Genomic DNA, 19,784 nt, shown 5'->3' on the forward strand with positions numbered 1-19,784 from the left:
ATATATATATATATATACACACACACACACACACATTAGTAAAAGTATAAAATAGAAAGCTTACGCTAGATTTTTTAAGATGTTCCTCTTCTTTCGGCCATTACAAGCAACAGCGCCCATACTAATAGAGACACAAGTGGAGAGTGCAGTGATGGTGGTGGTAGCCAGGCGCTTGACGGAGGTGGTGGTGATTAAGGCGAAGAGTCTCTCCTGCCTCCTGGCTGTGTCAGCTCTGTCCCCATCCATTGCTGGAGAGAGACTCTTCACGTCGTGGTCAAGCTGATTTACATGTGCTGTGGTCACCGTCGCTGCCGCCAGTCCCAGTAGACCAGCCAGCATTACCACGCACACCATCTGTAATAAAACACTTCACTGTATTGGTTACTACTAGTTACTGGACATACAGACATACGTACATTCTTTGACCAAAGTGTGTATGTGTACATGTATGTATGCCGCCCCTATTCTCGCCGAACACAGGTGTATTTGCGGCAGTGAAGCAGCAGACCGATTCGAGTACAATGGTATTGTGTGCCGTAAATCCGAGGGAAAGACTGCAAGACATGAGGAGGTTAATAACATTATCAAGAGGAGCCTCACAACAGCTGAATGCCCAGCAGTAAGGGAGCCACCCCAACTATGCAGATCTGATGGCAGCCAGAAGCGTCCAGATGGTATCACCCTTCAAGCCTGGACAGATGGGAAGCAGGTGGTGTGGGACTATACATGTGCATCTACCTTGGCTGATACCTATCTCCAATACACCAGGGAGGAAGGAGGGGCAGCCGCCAGCGTCAGGGAGTCCTAAAAATCTAGAAAATATGGAGAACTTGCCCATCATTATATGTTTGTTCCCATAGGCTCAGAGACCCTTGGCTCATGGGGAATGAGTGCATCTAAATTCCTTAAGGAGCTGGGAAAAAGACTCATCAGGGTAACTAGGGATCCCAGGGCAGCTAGTTTTCTGTTCCAGCGGCTCAGTGCGGCTGTTCAAAGGGGTAATGCCTGCTGTATTTTGGGCACACGCCCCAGCTCTGAGGAGCTGGATGAGATTTTCGCCTTATAATCGGTGATACACACGTAACAACATGTACCTTATATGCCACCTTTATATCAACAATGTATCTCTTAAATCTTCTGTACCATATTATGTAATAAAATATTCCTATTGGTAAAAAAAAATATATGAAAAGATGGGGTGGTAGGAGAAGTGGAATATTCAAACGGCTTCAGGAAGAAATCCAAATATTCTTCCTTGAAGCCTTTTTATCCACTTCTCCGAGGCTGTGGGTCCCACAATTTACACCAGAGGTGGGCACCATATTATATATATATATATATATATATATATATATATATATATATATATATATATATATATATATATATATATATATATATATATATATATATATATATATATATATATATATATATATATATATATATATATATATATATATATATATATATATATATATATATATATATATGTATATATATATATATATATATATATATATATATATGTATATATATATGTTTTTGTACTCACCTAGTTGTGGTTGCAGGGGTCGAGTCACAGCTCCTGACCCCACCTCTTCACTGGTCGCTACTAGGTCACTCTTTCTTCTCCATGAAGCTTTATCATACCTCTTCTAAACTATGTATGGATCCTGCCTCTACTACATCACTTACCAGACTGTTCCACTTCCTGACAACTCTGTGACTGAAGAAATATTTCTTAACATCCCTGTGATTCATCTGAGTCTTCGACTTCCAACTGTGGCCCCTTGTTGCTGTGTCCCATCTATGGAACATCTTGTTTCTGTCCACCTTGTCAATTCCTCTTTGTATTTTATATGTATTTATTATAACCCCCCCCCCCTATCTCTCCTGTCCTCCAGTGTCGTCAGGTCAATTTCCCTTAACTTCTCCTTATATGACATGCCCCTTAACTCTGGGACTAGTCTTGTTGCAAACCTTTGCACTTTCTCACTGTGTTTCTTATTTTGACCACTTCCATGACCGTGACGCTCTTACTGCCTTTACAACAATCACTGACATCGTTCCCATTTACCGAGTTTCTTTAATATGCAAACTAGTGACACCTCTGTCTTCTACTTTATGTTCGTCCTTCATCATACTTTTCCCTTCCACTTGAAGAAGTCTAAGTGGTCTGTGTCCGCCTTTATTAGTTCTGTTTCAAAGTCTCACATCTCTACCAGGGACTCGCCCTTTCTCTTCCTTCAACATTTCTAATTAAAATCACTTGGTACTACAGTTTGCTCAGACCAGAGTAATATTTTGTCCACATATCAGGTATGTTTACTGTCAATTGCATATCTGTGAAAGCTGTTGTTTTGATTCTAAAGTTGAACACCTGTGATGATGTTCTTTTCTGAAGAGTAAGAATATGATGTGGTGTAAGAAGGAACCCAGAAGTGAAGCAGCAGATGTCTCACACATCACCATCACCACCACCAGCACCACCACCATCACCACCACCATCACCATCACCATCACCATCACCATCACCATCACCATCACCACCACCATCACCATCACCACCACCAGCACCACCACCATCACCACCACCATCACCATCACCATCACCATCACCACCACCATCACCATCACCACCACCATCACCATCACCACCACCATCACCACCACCACCATCACCACCACCATCACCACCACCATCACCACCACCACCACCATCACCACCACCATCACCACCACCATCACCACCACCACCATCACCACCACCATCACCACCACCATCACCACCACCACCATCACCACCACCATCACCACCAGCACCACCACCATCATCACCACCACCATCACCACCACCATCACCACCACCATCACCAGCACCACCAGCACCACCAGCACCACAAGCACCACCATCACCATCACCAGCACCACCAGCACCACCAGCACCACCAGCACCACCAGCACCAGCACCAACACCAGCACCACCACCACCATCACCACCATCACCAGCACCACCATTCACCACCAGTACCACCAGCACCACCAGCACCACCAGCACCACCACCACCACCAGCACCACCAGCACCACCACCACCACCACCACCATCACCATCACCAGCACCACCAGCACCACCAGCATCACCAGCACCACCAGCACCACCAGCACCACCAGCACCACCAGCACCACCAGCACAACCAGCACAACCAGCACCACCACCACCACCACCACCACCACCACCACCACCACCATCACCATCACCAGCACCACCAGCACCACCAGCACCACCAGCACCACCAGCACCACCAGCACCACCAGCACAACCAGCACAACCAGCACCACCACCACCACCACCACCACCACCACCACCATCACCATCACCAGCACCACCAGCACCACCAGCACCACCAGCACCACCAGCACCACCAGCACCACCAGCACCACCAGCACCACCAGCACCACCACCAACCTTGACGTGCAGGTATAACTAACAAGACCCTCCTCCATGCAACATTTATATGTCAAGTTAACTGACTGTCTCTCTCTATCGGTACTAAAAATAACGAAGTACATCTAAATGCATCGCTGAAGCCAGGAAACTGACTCCAGGAAACTGACGCAGCTCACTGAGGGGAAAATCAATCAACGATTCACCATTCTAACTAATTTTCTATGAAATATCAACACCTCCTCATTACACCACTACTTCTACCTTCACTTTATTAAACCAAAACTATTAGCAAACTACACAAAAGAATGATGAATTAAAACTTGTTTTTGTAAGACAAAATGGGAATATTTTCCTCATACTCTCGCTGACATGCACACAAATAAATATATTAAACAAGGAAATCTATTTTTGTGTCTGAGAGGCAGACTGCAGGTGGAGTGTATACACTGTGAGCACAGCTGGTATCTCAGTCACTGGGATGACTTCCAGCAGCAGATCCAGCTGGTGCCACACTGTTTCTGTGTACTCAGCAGCTGTAGAATTGTATTGATGATATACCATACTGTTAAACTGATGACCAACATACATGTGCAATACTTGGTTGATTTTATTGTCGAAACGTTTCGCCTTCTCAGCAGGTTCCTTTATTCGAATACAGAGACGATTTTATTATGAGAGAGAGTACAAGGAGTGAATTATAATCAAAACATAAAGGATTAAACACCTTTAGTTAAGGTTAGAGGCCTTAACACCTTAAAAAAATTGCCACCTTAATTCTTCCACTGTCTTCAGTACAACAGTCACCTCTGTATCCGACTGAAGAAGTTCACTGAGCAGGTGAAACCTTGGGTAATAAATATACACAGGTGCTGCACCTGTGTCTTCTTCATCACGAAGTAACGTTCTGCAAGACCTCGTCTCAGCTTCATGCTCTGCCTCGTCTCACCTTCATGCTCCGCCTCGTCTCAGCTTCATGCTCTGCCTCGTCTCAGCTTCATGCTCTGCCTCGTCTCAGCTTCATGCTCTGCCTCGTCTCACCTTCATGCTCCGCCTCGTCTCAGCTTCATGCTCTGCCTCGTCTCAGCTTCATGCTCCGCCTCGTCTCAGCTTCATGCTCTGCCTCGTCTCAGCTTCATGCTCTGCCTCGTCTCAGCTTCATGCTCTGCCTCGTCTCACCTTCATGCTCCGCCTCGTCTCAGCTTCATGCTCTGCCTCGTCTCAGCTTCATGCTCTGCCTCGTCTCAGCTTCATGCTCCGCCTCGTCTCAGCTTCATGCTCCGCCTCGTCTCAGCTTCATGCTCCGCCTAGTTTCAGCTTCATGCTCTGCCTCGTCTCAGCTTCATGCTCCGCATCGTCTCAGCATCATGCTCCGCCTCGTCTTAGCTTCATGCTCCGCCTAGTCCCAGCTTCATGCTCCGCTTCGTCTCAGCTTCATGCTCCGCCTCGTCTCAGCTTCATGCTCCGCCTCATCTCAGCTTCATGCTCTGCCTCGTCTCAGCTTCATGCTCCGCCTCGTCCCAGCTTCATGCTCCGCCTCGTCTCAGCTTCATGCTCTGCCTCGTCTCAGCTTCATGCTCCGCATCGTCTCAGCATCATGCTCCGCCTCGTCTTAGCTTCATGCTCCGCCTCGTCCCAGCTTCATGCTCCGCTTCGTCTCAGCTTCATGCTCTGCCTCGTCTCAGCTTCATGCTCCGCATCGTCTCAGCATCATGCTCCGCCTCGTCTTAGCTTCATGCTCCGCCTCGTCCCAGCTTCATGCTCCGCTTCGTCTCAGCTTCATGCTCCGCCTCGTCTCAGCTTCATGCTCCGCCTCGTCTCAGCTTCATGCTCTGCCTCGTCTCAGCTTCATGCTCCGCCTCGTCCCAGCTTCATGATCCGCCTCGTCTCAGCTTCATGCTCCTCCTCGTCTCACCTTCATGCTCTGCCTCGTCTCAGTTTCATGCTCCGCCTCGTCTCAGCTTCATGCTCTGCCTAGTCTCAGCTTCATGCTCCGCCTCGTCTCAGCTTCATGCTCCGCCTCGTCTCACTGTCATGCTACGCCTCGTCTCAGCTTCATGCTCTGCCTCGTCTCAGCTTCATGCTCCGCCTCGTCCCAGCTTCATGCTCCGCCTCGTTTCAGCTTCATTCTCTGCCTCGTCTCAGTTTCATGCTCCGCCTCGTCTCAGCTTCATGCTCCGCCTCGTCTCAGCTTCATGCTCCGCCTCGTCTCACTTTCATGCTACGCCTCGTCTCAGCTTCATGCCCTGCCTCGTCTCAGCTTCATGCTCCGCCTCGTCCCAGCTTCATGCTCCGCCTCGTCTCAGCTTCATGCTCCGCCTCGTCTCAGCTTCATGCTCCGCCTCGTCCCAGCTTCATGCTCCGCCTCTTCTCAGCTTCATGCTCTGCCTCGTCTCAGCTTCATGTTCCGCCTCGTCTCAGCTTCATGCTCCACCTCGTCTCACTTTCATGCTACGCCTCGTCTCAGCTTCATGCTCTGCCTCGTCTCAGCTTCATGCTCTGCCTCGTCTCAGCATCATGCTCCGCCTCGTCCAAGCTTCATGCTCCGCCTCGTCTCAGCTTCATGCTCTGCCTCGTCTCAGCTTCATGCTCCGCCTCGTCTCACCTTCATGCTCTGCCTCGTCTCAGTTTCATGCTCCGCCTCGTCTCAGCTTCATGCTCTGCCTAGTCTCAGCTTCATGCTCCGCCTCGTCTCAGCTTCATGCTCCGCCTATTCTCAGCTTCATGCTCCGCCTCGTCTCAGCTTCATGCTCCGCCTCGTCTCAGCTTCATGCTCCGCCTCGTCTCAGCTTCATGCTCCGCCTCGTCTCACTTTCATGCTACGCCTCGTCTCAGCTTCATGCTCTGCCTCGTCTCAGCTTCATGCTCCGCCTCGTCTCACTGTCATGCTACGCCTCGTCTCAGCTTCATGCTCCGCCTCGTCTCACTTTCATGCTACGCCTCGTCTCAGCTTCATGCTCTGCCTCGTCTCAGCTTCATGCTCTGCCTCGTCTCAGCTTCATGCTCCGCCACTTCCAAGCTTCATGCTCTGCCTCGTCTCAGCTTCATGCTCTGCCTCGTCTCAGCTTCATGCTCCGCCTCGTCTCACCTTCATGCTCTGCCTCGTCTCAGTTTCATGCTCCGCCTCGTCTCAGCTTCATGCTCTGCCTAGTCTCAGCTTCATGCTCCGCCTCGTCTCAGCTTCATGCTCCGCCTAGTCTCAGCTTCATGCTCCGCCTCGTCTCAGCTTCATGCTCTGCCTCGTCTCAGCTTCATGCTCCGCCTCGTCCCAGCTTCATGCTCCTCCTCGTCTCAGCTTCATGCTCTGCCTCGTCTCAGTTTCATGCTCCGCTTCGTCTCAGCTTCATGCTCCGCCTCGTCTCAGCTTCATGCTCCGCCTCGTCTCACTTTCATGCTACGCCTCGTCTCAGCTTCATGCTCTGCCTCGTCTCAGCTTCATGCTCCGCCTCGTCCCAGCTTCATGCTCCGCCTCGTCTCAGCTTCATGCTCTGCCTCGTCTCAGCTTCATGCTCAGCCTCGTCTCAGCTTCATGCTCAGCCTCGTCTCAGCTTCATGCTCTGCCTCGTCTCAGCTTCATGCTCCCCCTCGTCTCACTTTCATGCTACGCCTCGTCTCAGCTTCATGCTCTGCCTCGTCTCAGCTTCATGCTCTGCCTCGTCTCAGCTTCATGCTCCGCCTCGTCCAAGCTTCATGCTCCGCCTCGTCTCAGCTTCATGCTCTGCCTCGTCTCAGCTTCATGCTCCGCCTCGTCTCAGCTTCATGCTCCGCCTCGTCTCAGCTCCCTGCTCCCCCTCGTCTCAGCTCCCTGCTCCCCCTCGTCTCAGCTCCCTGCTCCGCCTTGTCACAGCTCCCTGCTCCGCCTCGTCTCAGCTCCCTGCTCGGCCTCGTCTCAGCTCCCTGCTCAGTCTCGTCTCAGCTCCCTGCTCCGCCTTGTCTCAGCTCCCTGCTCTGCCTCGTCTCAGCTCCTTGCTCTGCTTCGTCTCAGCTCCCTGCTCCGCCTTGTCTCAGCTCCCTGCTCTGCCTCGTCTCAGCTCCCTGCTCCGCCTCGTCTCAGCTCCCTGCTCTGTCTCGTCTCAGCTCCTTGCTCCGCCTGGTCTCAGCTCCCTTCTCCTCCTCGTCTCATCTTCATGCTCTGCCTCGTCTCAGCTTCATGCTCCGCCTCGTCTCAGCTTCATGCTCTGCCTAGTCTCAGCTTCATGCTCCGCCTCGTCTCAGCTTCATGCTCCGCCTCGTCTCACTGTCATGCTACGCCTCGTCTCAGCTTCATGCTCTGCCTCGTCTCAGCTTCATGCTCCGCCTCGTCCCAGCTTCATGCTCCGCCTCGTTTCAGCTTCATGCTCTGCCTCGTCTCAGTTTCATGCTCCGCCTCGTCTCAGCTTCATGCTCCGCCTCGTCTCAGCTTCATGCTCTGCCTCGTCTCAGCTTCATGCTCTGCCTCGTCTTAGCTTCATGCTCCGCCTCGTCTCACTTTCATGCTACGCCTCGTCTCAGTTTCATGCTCTGCCTCGTCTCAGCTTCATGCTCTGCCTCGTCTCAGCTTCATGCTCCGCCTCGTCCAAGCTTCATGCTCCGCCTCGTCTCAGCTTCATGCTCCGCCTCGTCTCAGCTTCATGCTCCGCCTCGTCTCACCTTCATGCTCTGCCTCGTCTCAGTTTCATGCTCCGCCTCCTCTCAGCTTCATGCTCTGCCTAGTCTCAGCTTCATGCTCCGCCTCCTGTCAGCTTCATGCTCCGCCTCGTCTCAGCTTCATGCTCCGCCTCGTCTCAGCTTCATGCTCTGCCTCGTCTCAGCTTCATACTCTGCCTCGTCCCAGCTTCATGCTCCGCCTCGTCTCAGCTTCATGCTCTGCCTCGTCTCAGTTTCATGCTCCGCTTCGTCTCAGCTTCATGCTCCGCCTCGTCTCAGCTTCATGCTCCGCCTCGTCTCACTTTCATGCTACGCCTCGTCTCAGCTTCATGCTCTGCCTCGTCTCAGCTTCATGCTCCGCCTCGTCCCAGCTTCATGCTGCGCCTCGTCTCAGCTTCATGCTCTGCCTCGTCTCAGCTTCATGCTCCGCCTCGTCTCAGCTTCATGCTCCGCCTCGTCTCAGCTTCATGCTCCGCCTCGTCTCACTTTCATGCTACGCCTCGTCTCAGCTTCATGCTCTGCCTCGTCTCAGCTTCATGCTCTGCCTCGTCTCAGCTTCATGCTCCGCCTCGTCCAAGCTTCATGCTCCGCCTCGTCTCAGCTTTATGCTCTGCCTCGTCTCAACTTCATGCTCCGCCTCGTCTCAGCTTCATGCTCCGCCTCGTCTCAGCTTCATGCTCCGCCTCGTCTCAGCTTCATGCTCCGCCTCGTCTCAGCTTCATGCTCTGCCTAGTCTCAGCTTCATGCTCCGCCTCGTCTCAGCTTCATGCTCCGCCTAGTTTCAGCTTCATGCTCCGCCTCGTCTCAGCTTCATGCTCTGCCTCGTCTCAGCTTCATGCTCCGCCTCGTCCCAGCTTCATGCTCCGCCTCGTCTCGGCTTCATGCTCTGCCTCGTCTCAGTTTCATGCTCCGCTTCGTCTCAGTTTCATGCTCCGCCTCGTCTCAGCTTCATGCTCCGCCTCGTCTCACTTTCATGCTACGCCTCGTCTCAGCTTCATGCTCTGCCTCGTCTCAGCTTCATGCTCCGCCTCGTCCCAGCTTCATGCTCCGCCTCGTCTCAGCTTCATGCTCTGCCTCGTCTCAGCTTCATGCTCCGCCTCGTCTCAGCTTCATGCTCCGCCTCGTCTCAGCTTCATGCTCTGCCTCGTCTCAGCTTCATGCTCCGCCTCGTCTCAGCTTCATGCTCCGCCTCGTCTCACTTTCATGCTAAGCCTCGTCTCAGCTTCATGCTCTGCCTTGTCTCAGTTTCATGCTCTGCCTCGTCTCAGCTTCATGCTCCGCCTCGTCCGAGCTTCATGCTCCGCCTCGTCTCAGCTTCATGCTCTGCCTCGTCTCAGCTTCATGCTCCGCCTCGTCTCAGCTTCATGCTCCGCCTCGTCTCAGCTTCATGCTCCGCCTCGTCTCACTTTCATGCTAAGCCTCGTCTCAGCTTCATGCTCTGCCTTGTCTCAGTTTCATGCTCTGCCTCGTCTCAGCTTCATGCTCCGCCTCGTCTCAGCTTCATGCTCCGCCTCGTCTCAGCTTCATGCTCCGCCTCGTCTCAGCTCCCTGCTCCCCCTCGTCTCAGCTCCCTGCTCTGCCTCGTCTCAGCTCCCTGCTCTGCCTTGTCACAGCTCCCTGCTCCGCCTCGTCTCAGCTCCCTGCTCGGCCTCGTCTCAGCTCCCTGCTCCGTCTCGTCTCAGCTCCCTGCTCCGCCTCATCTCAGCTCTCTGCTCTGCCTCGTCTCAGCTCCCTGCTCTGCCTTGTCTCAGCTCCCTGCTCTGCCTCGTCTCAGCTCCCTGCTCCTCCTCGTCTCAGCTCCCTGCTCCTCCTCGTCTCAGCTCCCTGGTCTGCCTCGTCTCAGCTCCCTGCTCCGCCTCGTCTCAGCTCCCTGCTCCTCCTCGTCTCAGCTCCCTGCTCTGCCTCGTCTCAGCTCCCTGCTCTGCCTTGTCTCAGCTCCCTGCTCTGCCTTGTCTCAGCTCTCTACTCCACCTCGTCTCAGCTCCCTGCTCCTAATTGTCTCAGCTCCCTGCTCCGCCTCATCTCAGCTCCCTGCTCCGCCTCGTCTCAGCTCCCTGCTCCACCTTGTCTCAGCTCCCTGCTCCGCCTCGTCTCAGCTCCCTGCTCCACCTTGTCTCAGCTCCCTGCTCCTCCTTGTCTCAGCTCCCTGCTCTGCCTCGTCTCAGCTCCCTGCTCCCTCTCTTCTCAGCTTCCTGCTCCACCTCGTCTCAGCTCCCTGCTCCCTCTCTTCTCAGCTTCCTGCTCCGCCTCGTCTCAGCTCCCTGCTCCCTCTCAAAAACTGCTATGGTCAGCTGTAACGTCACTGAATAACAGTGATTCACACAGACGGTTGGTAGTGAGTCATACTACTGGTAACTGGTTACTGGTAACCGGTACTACTGGGAACTGATGCTACTGAGAGCTCGGCGACACTAACGTATGTCATCCCGACATACAGCTAATACAAACTAGAGACAGCAGTTGTATGGCTTGGGCTGATTCTATACAATGTCAAAGTACACAACAATGGAACATTATAACATACATAAATAGAATATTGGAATGGAAGCTAACGTAATTGACTATAATGAAACTCACTTTAATGAAACTGTAATGAAACTTACTGTAATGAAACTGTAATGAATTACAAGGTATAATATAGCACAACTCATCGAATGAACTCAACATTGGGATTACACAATAAAAGTGATAAAAAAAATTTGATCGATCGATCTCTATTCATGTGATCTACGGATTCTGAGGAAGGAATATATACAAAGAAAGAAGTGTTTAACAGAAAGGCAGATTCGGTGCACTCAAATCTAGACTGTTAAATCTCAGAATTCGGATAGAATGTGAACACACAAAAAAAATCTTGAATATTGATAAGTTGATACTGTAATTATTCATCTATACAGGTTATTTACATTTAACCCCAACTCTGCTAGGGTGAGATTGACATATGCGGAATGGGTGTCATCTGTGGGAGGATCAAACTCTGTTGCACTGGCTAACTCATGCCGTATTTGAGGCAAAACTGAATTAGTAGTTACAAATGATGCTTGAGGATTTCTCAATACCTGTCGTGTACGTAGGGAGTAACGACATTCAGGCTGATCATCTGACTGAGTATTAGAGGTAGAGAGTACAGGATCAGGAGGATTGTCAGAGTCTGTCACATTAGTCTGGGTTTGAACATCATTATCATCACATATGTACTAACTTCATATGATCTAAATGCGATTCTTTATACTGACCAGTACTAATTTCTCTAACCTTATACTTATTGCCAGTGATATGTTCAACTACTCGATATGGACCAACAAACTTTTGATCAAGCTTAGGCATTGTAGACGTTTTGTTAAAGTTAGTCAGCATAACTCTCGAACTTACTCTGATTATGGATGGCTTTGCACAAGTATTAGCGACTCTTGTAAATTCTGCTGTTGATTTATGGAGTGTTTCACGGATTCTTCTAAAGACGCTTTGAGCCAAGCTGGTACGAGTTGCTATGAAATCATCAGGGTTGTAATTTGGTTTCTGATTAGAATATAGCAACTCATAAGGCAAACGTTTATCTACACCGTACAATGCATAATGTGGAGTGTCACCTATAGAAACATTGTAAGCAGAATTTATAGCACACTGCACATCAGGTATAACTTCATCCCAAGTTTCACTGTTGGGATTGATAGTGGCTCTTAAGACATCAAGTACTTTCTTATTGGTTAGTTCCGCTAACCCATTGCTGGCAGGATGATGAGGAACAATGGTGGATTTAGAGATCTTGTACAAGGTACACAAATTTTCAAGAATCTCATTACAGAATTCACCTCCATTATCTGTTACTAGGGACTTAGGGGTGGTATGCCTGCAGATAATGCGTTCTTTAAACGCTTTAGCTACTGTCTCGGCAGTCTTATCTGCGATAAGAACTAACTCACAATATCTGGTGAAATGGTCTACCATAACACACAGATGTTTGTTGCCCTGGAGGGAACATTGGAAATTAGTTAACAGATCTAGTGCAACTCTTTCCCACGGTTCGTTAGTAGTTGGATACACTTGGATTGGATTAGGACCATTAGCATTACCTTTATGTTGCATGCAGACACTACATTTCTTAACATACTCAGAAATATCAGTTGCCATACGAGGTCAAAAGTATTTCAATCTGGCTTGTTTTACTGAACAAGCCATACCAGGGTGCGCAACACCTAGTACATTGTGAACTAGCTGTAAGGCTACATTCACTAGTGTTTGTGGAATTACTAGCTGGTATACCATTCTGCTAGGAGTACCCAACTCGGCTGTTCAATACAGTAATTCTTGGTTCATGACAAAGTCACTGATGGGTGCTGGTGGCTTCACAGTCAGAATAAGATCTTCCTGGAGCAGGAATCGAATCACACCTGACCACATAGGATCTGTTCGTTGAGCATTCTTTACATCCTCGGCAGTAAATGGAGGGTCTACAGTTACTATACTAACATGTCGCGATAAAGCATCTGCGACTACATTTGACTTGCCAGGTAAGTGGATAGCCAAGGTCCATCTGGCTAATCTTCCAGTAGATTGTTTGTTCTGGAATAAAGGTATCAGTGGAGCATGGTATGTCAAGACATGAACAGGGTACTGATAAATAATGTCTCGGAAGTGCTTTAAAGACCATACTATTGCTAAAGCTTCTTGCTCAGTTACTGTATAATTATGTTCAGCCTTCATAAGGACTCGGCTAGCAAATGCAACTGCGTTGTACTTGCCATCAGTCTTCTGAGCTAGTACGGCACCTATGCCAATAGAACTAGAATCAGTTGTCAGATAGAAGGGCTTAGAAAAATCTGGAAATTTCAAAATTGGAGCAGATGTTAGCTTTTCTTTTAAAGTTTGATATGCTCTTTCTTGACGGAAGGTCCAAAGGAAAGGAGCATCTTTCTTAAGCAACTCAGTTAGAGGAGCAGCTATGGAAGAAAAATTGGCAATGAAAGATCTATAAAAACCTGCTAAGCCCACAAAGGATCTTACGGCATCAGCAGTTTTGGGAGATGGAAAATTTAGTACTGCAGTTACTTTACTTTGGTCAGTCGTGACTCCTCTAGGAGTGACTACGTGACCAAGAAACTTGATTTCTGATCTGAAAAATTGACATTTAGACAGTTTGATCTTTAAATTGGCTTCTTCAAGCTTACCAAGTACTACATCAAGTCTTTTCAAGTGTGTATCCACGTCTTTAGACATGACGATTATGTCATCTAAGTACACCATAAGTGCATTACCTATGAGACCTCTAAAGATATTAGTCACGAGCCTTGAGAACGTGATAGGGGAGGATCATAATCCAAAGGCCATATGGAGGAAGTGATAATGACCTGTAGGAGTGGAGAATGCAGTTAGCTCTTGGCTGTCCTCGTGAAGAGGGACTTGCCAAAACCCTTGTAACAGGTCCAGGGTCGAAAAGATTTTGTTATCTCCGATGTTACATAAAAGATCACCAAGTACAGGAAGTGGGAAGCGATCTGGAATAGTTTTCGCATTTAACTTCCTAAAGTCAATCACTGGGCGCCAAGTACCATCCTTCTTAGGTACTAGGATCAAGGGTGCATTCCAAGGTGAATTGCTAGGTGCAATAACTCTATCATCAAGCATTTGCTTGATCAATTCTTCTGCGACAGCAACTTGTGAATGAGGCATTTTGTACACAGGTATATAGATAGGTCTAGCATCAGGTTCAAGTGGGATATGATGGGACAATAAGTTCATTATACCCATCGTCTCACTTTACGACGTTTGTTCAACAGAGCCAACAAACGTTTGACCTCGTCTGGGAAGTCAGTGGGAGCTAAGTCTTTCTCCTCAACTGGTGGAACGGATTGATCCAGTGAAGTGGATGAGGTCTCCCCGGTAGAAATAGCACTGACCCACTGGTCAGGTGACAACTTATCCTCTACCTGAACAACATCGGAAATACCCGTAAATCCACGGCCTTATCTTATCTTATCACACCGCTGTCACCAAATTGTCATGTGTGGGGGTTCGATGACGTGGATTGGGTAATAACACTCACGTTGGATGTTCTAGTATAATTATAACGGAATATATGGGAAGCACCAGGCCCGCCCTGCCTCTCTGCTCTCTATCTTAAGACTGACTCACGAATTGGGTCCTAGGGGTGAGTGGCGTTCAAAAACTGCTATGGTCAGCTGTAACGTCAGTGAACAACAGTGATTCACACAGACGGTTGGTAGTGAGTCATACTACTGGCAACTGGTTACCGGTAACCGGTACTACTGGGAACTGTTACTACTGAGAAAGATACCTAGGTGTTGTACATGTGTCTTATTCATCAATAAAGGTACCTAGGCATTGTACATTTGTCTTATTCTTCAATAAAGATACCTAGGTATTGTACATGTGTCTTATTCATCAATAAAGATACCTAGGTGTTGCACATGTGTCTTATTCATCAATAAAGATACAAAGACGTTGCACATGTGTCTCAGTAGTAGTACCAGTTCCTAGTAACCAGTTACCAGTAACCAGTGTACCAGTAGATGACTCACTACCAACCGTCTCTGCGTGAATCACTGACTGTATTCATATTGCTGCTGACCATAGCAGGATTTCAAACACCCCCTCGCCCATAAGCACTCACGGGTCAGTCTAGTCAGGGAGCCAGAGAGAGGCAGGTCGGCTGTTGGCGCTTCCCACACTTTCCGTTATATTATACGTACTACCAGCCTACGTGAGTATTTTTACCCTATCCACGTTTTCGAAACCCACATGACATGTGTCTTATTCATCAACAAAGTTATCTAGGTGTTGTAGATGTGTCTTATTCATCAACAAAGATACTAGGTGTTGTACATGTGTCGTATTCATCAATAAAGATACTAGATGTTGTACACGTGTCTTATTCGTCAATGAAGATACCTAGGTGTTGCACATGTGTCTTATTCATCAACTTGTCTGTGTTGTTTTGATGTCCTCTCCAGCTGCTCTTGTTAGTGAGTCGTAACATCGTCTCCAGCTGCACTTGTTAGTGAGTCGTAACAACGTCTCCAGCTGCACTTGTTAGTGAGTCGTAACATCGTCTCCAGCTGCACTTGTTAGTGAGTCGTAACATCGTCTCCAGCCGCACTTGTTAGTGAGTCGTAACATCGTCTCCAGCTGCTCTTGTTAGTGAGTCGTAACATCGTCTCCAGCTGCTCTTGTTAGTGTGTCGTAACATCGTCTCCAGCTGCTCTTGTTAGTGAGTCGTAACATCGTCTCCAGCTGCTCTTGTTAGTGAGTCGTAACATCGTCTCCAGCTGCTCTTGTTAGTGAGTCGTAACATCGTCTCCAGCTGCACTTGTTAGTGAGTCGTAACATCGTCTCCAGCTGCTCTTGTTAGTGAGTCGTAACATCGTCTCCAGCTGCTCTTGTTAGTGAGTCGTAACATCGTCTCCAGCTGCTCTTGTTAGTGAGTCGTAACATCGTCTCCAGCTGCACTTGTTAGTGAGTCGTAACAACGTCTCCAGCTGCACTTGTTAGTGAGTCGTAACATCGTCTCCAGCTGCTCTTGTTAGTAAGTCGTAACATCGTCTCCAGCTGCACTTGTTAGTGTGTCGTAACATCGTCTCCAGCTGCTCTTGTTAGTGAGTCGTAACATCGTCTCCAGCTGCACTTGTTAGTGAGTCGTAACACCTTTCACAATAATTTTGGCTATCAAAAGAGATATAAATCTGGAGTTACTTGTACCATCAGTATTCTGGCAGGTACAACAGTCATCAGACCGTAATTGGCTGCACCACAAATAATTCTGACTGGTCTACTATAAAAGATGTGAATACATTTTGTTGTTCATTCTTCATAACCGAAGCCAAAGGTCTCAAAGTTATTGTCAGTGTGGTTCACTCTGGTTTCTTCTCCTGTGTTCCCCATCCATCATTACACACCTACAATATTGTCCACAACAAAAGTTTTAAAGCAAAAATGTATGTTCTATGCCATAAAATTTTAACCTCCTAGTATCAACACTTAACCTTTTCCGTGACGTCAGATTCATTAATTTTGACACCTCTTTCTGGACATGTAATCATATTTTTTTATGGTACACAATACCGACAAGTTGAAGAATAAGACACATCCACAACACCTGGGTATGTTTATTTCTAACAATACCCAAGTGTTGCACACGTGTCGTGTGGACATGGTTTATTCCCATTATGTCCTTGAATTTGCATTGATAAAACCACTGGATGGCGATACATCTACAAATAAAGATACCCAGTTGTTGTACATTTGTCTGATTCTTCATCTTCATTCCCAAAGCGTAGTATCCTCGACTCCTCATGTATCAGGTTTCCCAGCTACGTGCAACAACGCGGGAGGATTCCAGACAGTAGCTGCTTTCCTGGCGCTGGATGCCGCATCCATGTTTTGCAATTAGTTTTCCCCATCTCAGGACGGCGGCGAGGGTAAAATAATTATAATGTTATGCAGTGTAAAAAGCGTGCCGGAGGAGCAATATATAAACACCAGCCCAGGGTGATAGAGTTCTTATGTGAGTTTACAAGTGAAGGTTGGTGTTGGTGAGGCGACTCTTTCTTCTTTATTGTTTCTTTATTAAACTAAATTGGATGCGTCAGAAGTGTGTTGCTTCGCTATTCTATATGATGGTTACATGGTGGGAACAAAACCTGTGTTAAACATGTCGTATTCCGTCACACAGGATGGTGCTGGTACAAGGTGTTGAAATGTGTCAGTTTGAGCTGGCAGACTTCAGTAGTGTTACTTTGAGCTGGCAGACTTCAGTAGCGTTACTTTGAGCTGGCAGACTTCAGTAGTGTTACTTTGAGCTGGCAGACTTCAGTAGTGTTACTTTGAGCTGGCAGACTTCAGTAGTGTTACTTTGAGCTGGCAGACTTCAGTAGTGTTACTTTGAGCTGGCAGACTTCAGTAGTGTTACTTTGAGCTGGCAGACTTCAGTAGTGTTACTTTGAGCTGGCAGACTTCAATATGGAAATTAGAATATTGTTCAGCATTGCAATAAGGTTTTATAAGCGAGGAAGTGAGAGAAAGAGAAGGGGGGAGCGGTCGACCCACATGTGTTATACAGAACCTGGGGAATGGGTGGTACTTGCTCTTAATCCGAGGAAATGGAGGCTTGATCCCACTTCTAAGAGCAAGAGTTTATCACTAGTATAAAGACTCCATTTTCATGTGATTATTATTGTCTAAATAAACACATGGTAGTGTGTGTTATATGTACAGTATACTGTAGTGTGTGTTGTATGCATAGTGTACTGTAGTGTGTGTTGTATGTACAGTATACTGTAGTGTGTGTTGTATGCAGTGTACTGTAGTGTGTGTTGTATGTACAGTATACTGTAGTGTGTGTTGTATGCATAGTGTACTGTAGTGTGTGTTGTATGTACAGTATACTGTAGTGTGTGTTGTATGCACAGTGTACTGTAGTGTGTGTTGTATGTACAGTATACTGTAGTGTGTGTTGTATGCATAGTGTACTGTAGTGTAGAAGCTTTATATGGGATGTATACGGGATGATTACCATACCTGGGAGGTGTTGGTTGATGGTAAGCAAGCAACACCTCTGACTGACTTCAAACATTTAACACCAGAGTGACGTCATACTTTAAGTGCTAATGCACTTTTGGACGGTGGCGTCTTTTCAGTAACTAGAGAATGTTGCTTCTGATCGGCTTAAAACTTTCAAAACTGGTGTATTGTACTCGAGGTTTTGATCTGTGTAGGTGGTATGTTTGTATCCGTGTTATACCTTGTGAATGATTCATTAGATTGGCTTCAGATCTTCAGTGCTGATTTCTAGCTGTGTGAGAAATTGCTGCCGCACTCTGTACTGTTTCCATTGTGTGTGGCTAGGTAGAAGGGGCTGAGGTTGCAGACTTTGAATACCTCAGAGACAGAAACACATTTAGTTTTATTGATAATAATACTTTTACTGCCACTAAAACTACTACTACTACTACTACGCCTATTATTATTACTACTACTCCTAATACTATTCTTGTTATTACTGTTACTACTGTTGCTACTGCTATTACTAACGCTACTACTATTATTACTATTACTAATGCTATTATTATTATTATTATTATTATTATTATTATTATTATTGCTACTACTACTACCATTACTGCTGCTACTACTACTACTATTACTGCTGCTACTACTACTACTACTGTGTGAAGTGCTGTATCACAGATGGTGTGTGTGGTAATGCTGGCTGGTCTACTGGTACTGGCGGCCATGACAGTGACTACATCAGATGGTGGCCGCCTTGACCACGACGTGAAAAGTCTCTCTCCGGTAGTGTTGGAGGAGAGATCTGACGCACCCAGGAGGCAGGAGCGATTCTTCGCCATCTTCACCGGTACCTTCATTCGCAGTCTCACAACCACCACCATAACAGCGCTCTCCACTTGCCTCTCCTTTGATGGTTCTGTTGGCTGCCTTGGTAGACGCAAGAAGAAGCGCTCCAGTTACCCGTAAGTGGTACTTAACCTTACTTTATATAATACTTATATATTTATATTAAGTGCTAATCCCGTGACGGGGTATAGAGCACTGTCATGGACTGTATGGGTGAAGGACTGTAGGAAGGACTGGAGGAGTGAAGAACTGGAACTGAGAGGTAAAGCACTGGACCTGTCAGTACCAGGACCATGGTTTGATCCCCTCCTTCATTTTCGTTTATTTATTTACAGTCGATTATTACAACTTATATCGGGTTCATATGTGTGTGTGTGTGTGTGTGTGTGTGTGTGTGTGTGTGTGTGTGTGTGTGTGTGTGTGTGTGTGTGTGCGCAAAACAACCACATGGGAAGAGAACAGATTGTTCTAGGCCTTTCAATGTTGCAAACAACACATCATCAGGAGCTTGCGATGTTGCTTCTACCTGATTAGGAAATCCAGGTAGAAGCGCTCATAAAAACTACTCTAGTTTTTGCCTGGACTTCCAACTCATTTCTGCAACATTGCAAGCTCCTGATAATGTGATTGCAACGCAAAGGCCTGAAACTATCATACAACTCCCCACGTAGTAGTTTTACATCTTTCTGACCACGTTGGTCTGTACTCTCCCACACAGTGAACTGCAACACGATAAAGATTTGTTGCTGGAGTTGACGGGAAGCCAGACAGAGGTGGAGACGAATGAAGAGGAAGCTTATCCACCGCGGCGAGGCTCCAGGCAGCTGGTGAACAACAGAGATGGTAAAATACTCACCATCTGGTACACCTCGGTCAGTACAATCACCCTCACCTCCACTTCCTACCTCGTTGGTACCACCATCTCCGTCAGTGCCTACTGTGTTGCACCAGGAGTCTCAGAGGGATGCTTCGGGAAGTAGCGAGGAGCTTCCGGAGGCTGCTTCCTGTACTGTAGGTTCCATGGCAACGATCACGTACCAGCATCAACTATAGTGCTTCATTATTTAAACCCTTCTCGTTATTTGCACTCTTTGTGTGTTTTGGACTCTCATTCATCTGACTAGTTTAGGTAATAATAAATGCACGCGATTTACCACAGAGTTTTACTGGTTTGTTAGTCTGGTGGTTTTAATAATTATTAAGTCTACGAGTCATCAAGAATGTACTTCTGAAGTATATTACATCCTTGTGTATATATATATATATACAACCATAAACACCCTCTCAGTGTACATGCGCTACCATTCAATAATACCATGATATGTTGAAGAATGAGAC

At 47.6% G+C, this 19,784-nt stretch overlaps 2 protein-coding genes across 2 annotated transcripts in view; one reads left to right on the forward strand and one right to left on the reverse strand.

Annotated features, from left to right (window-relative positions):
- LOC128684192 (uncharacterized) overlaps positions 1 to 3,494 on the reverse strand; it is a 10,770-nt gene extending 7,276 nt beyond the window's left edge. The window contains exons 1-2 of the mRNA XM_070094913.1: positions 3,471 to 3,494; positions 65 to 354 (exon numbers count right to left, since the gene is read on the reverse strand). Of these exons, the coding sequence (XP_069951014.1) occupies positions 65 to 354 (290 nt within the window). The 5' untranslated portion in view covers positions 3,471 to 3,494. The remainder of the gene's footprint in view (positions 1 to 64; positions 355 to 3,470) is intronic.
- A 10,976-nt stretch (positions 3,495 to 14,470) lies between these two features.
- Positions 14,471 to 19,756, forward strand: LOC128684191 (uncharacterized). The gene is made up of 3 exons (XM_070094951.1): positions 14,471 to 14,796; positions 18,279 to 18,562; positions 19,165 to 19,756. Exons 2-3 carry the CDS (start codon positions 18,279 to 18,281, stop codon positions 19,424 to 19,426), a joined length of 546 nt encoding a protein of 181 aa, XP_069951052.1. The 5' UTR covers positions 14,471 to 14,796; the 3' UTR covers positions 19,427 to 19,756.
- The last annotated feature ends 28 nt before the right edge of the window (positions 19,757 to 19,784 follow it).

This window comes from Cherax quadricarinatus, chromosome 4 (genome assembly GCF_038502225.1).
Source record: "Cherax quadricarinatus isolate ZL_2023a chromosome 4, ASM3850222v1, whole genome shotgun sequence".
Lineage (NCBI taxonomy): Eukaryota > Metazoa > Arthropoda > Malacostraca > Decapoda > Parastacidae > Cherax > Cherax quadricarinatus.

Coding starts and splice junctions, on each gene's coding strand:
- LOC128684191 (XM_070094951.1), top strand. CDS start 18,279: ATGGTGTGTGTGGTAATGCTGGCTGGTCTACTGGTACTGGCGGCCATG. Junction 18,563..19,164: donor AAGAAGCGCTCCAGTTACCC/GTAAGTGGTACT, acceptor TCTCCCACACAG/TGAACTGCAACACGATAAAG.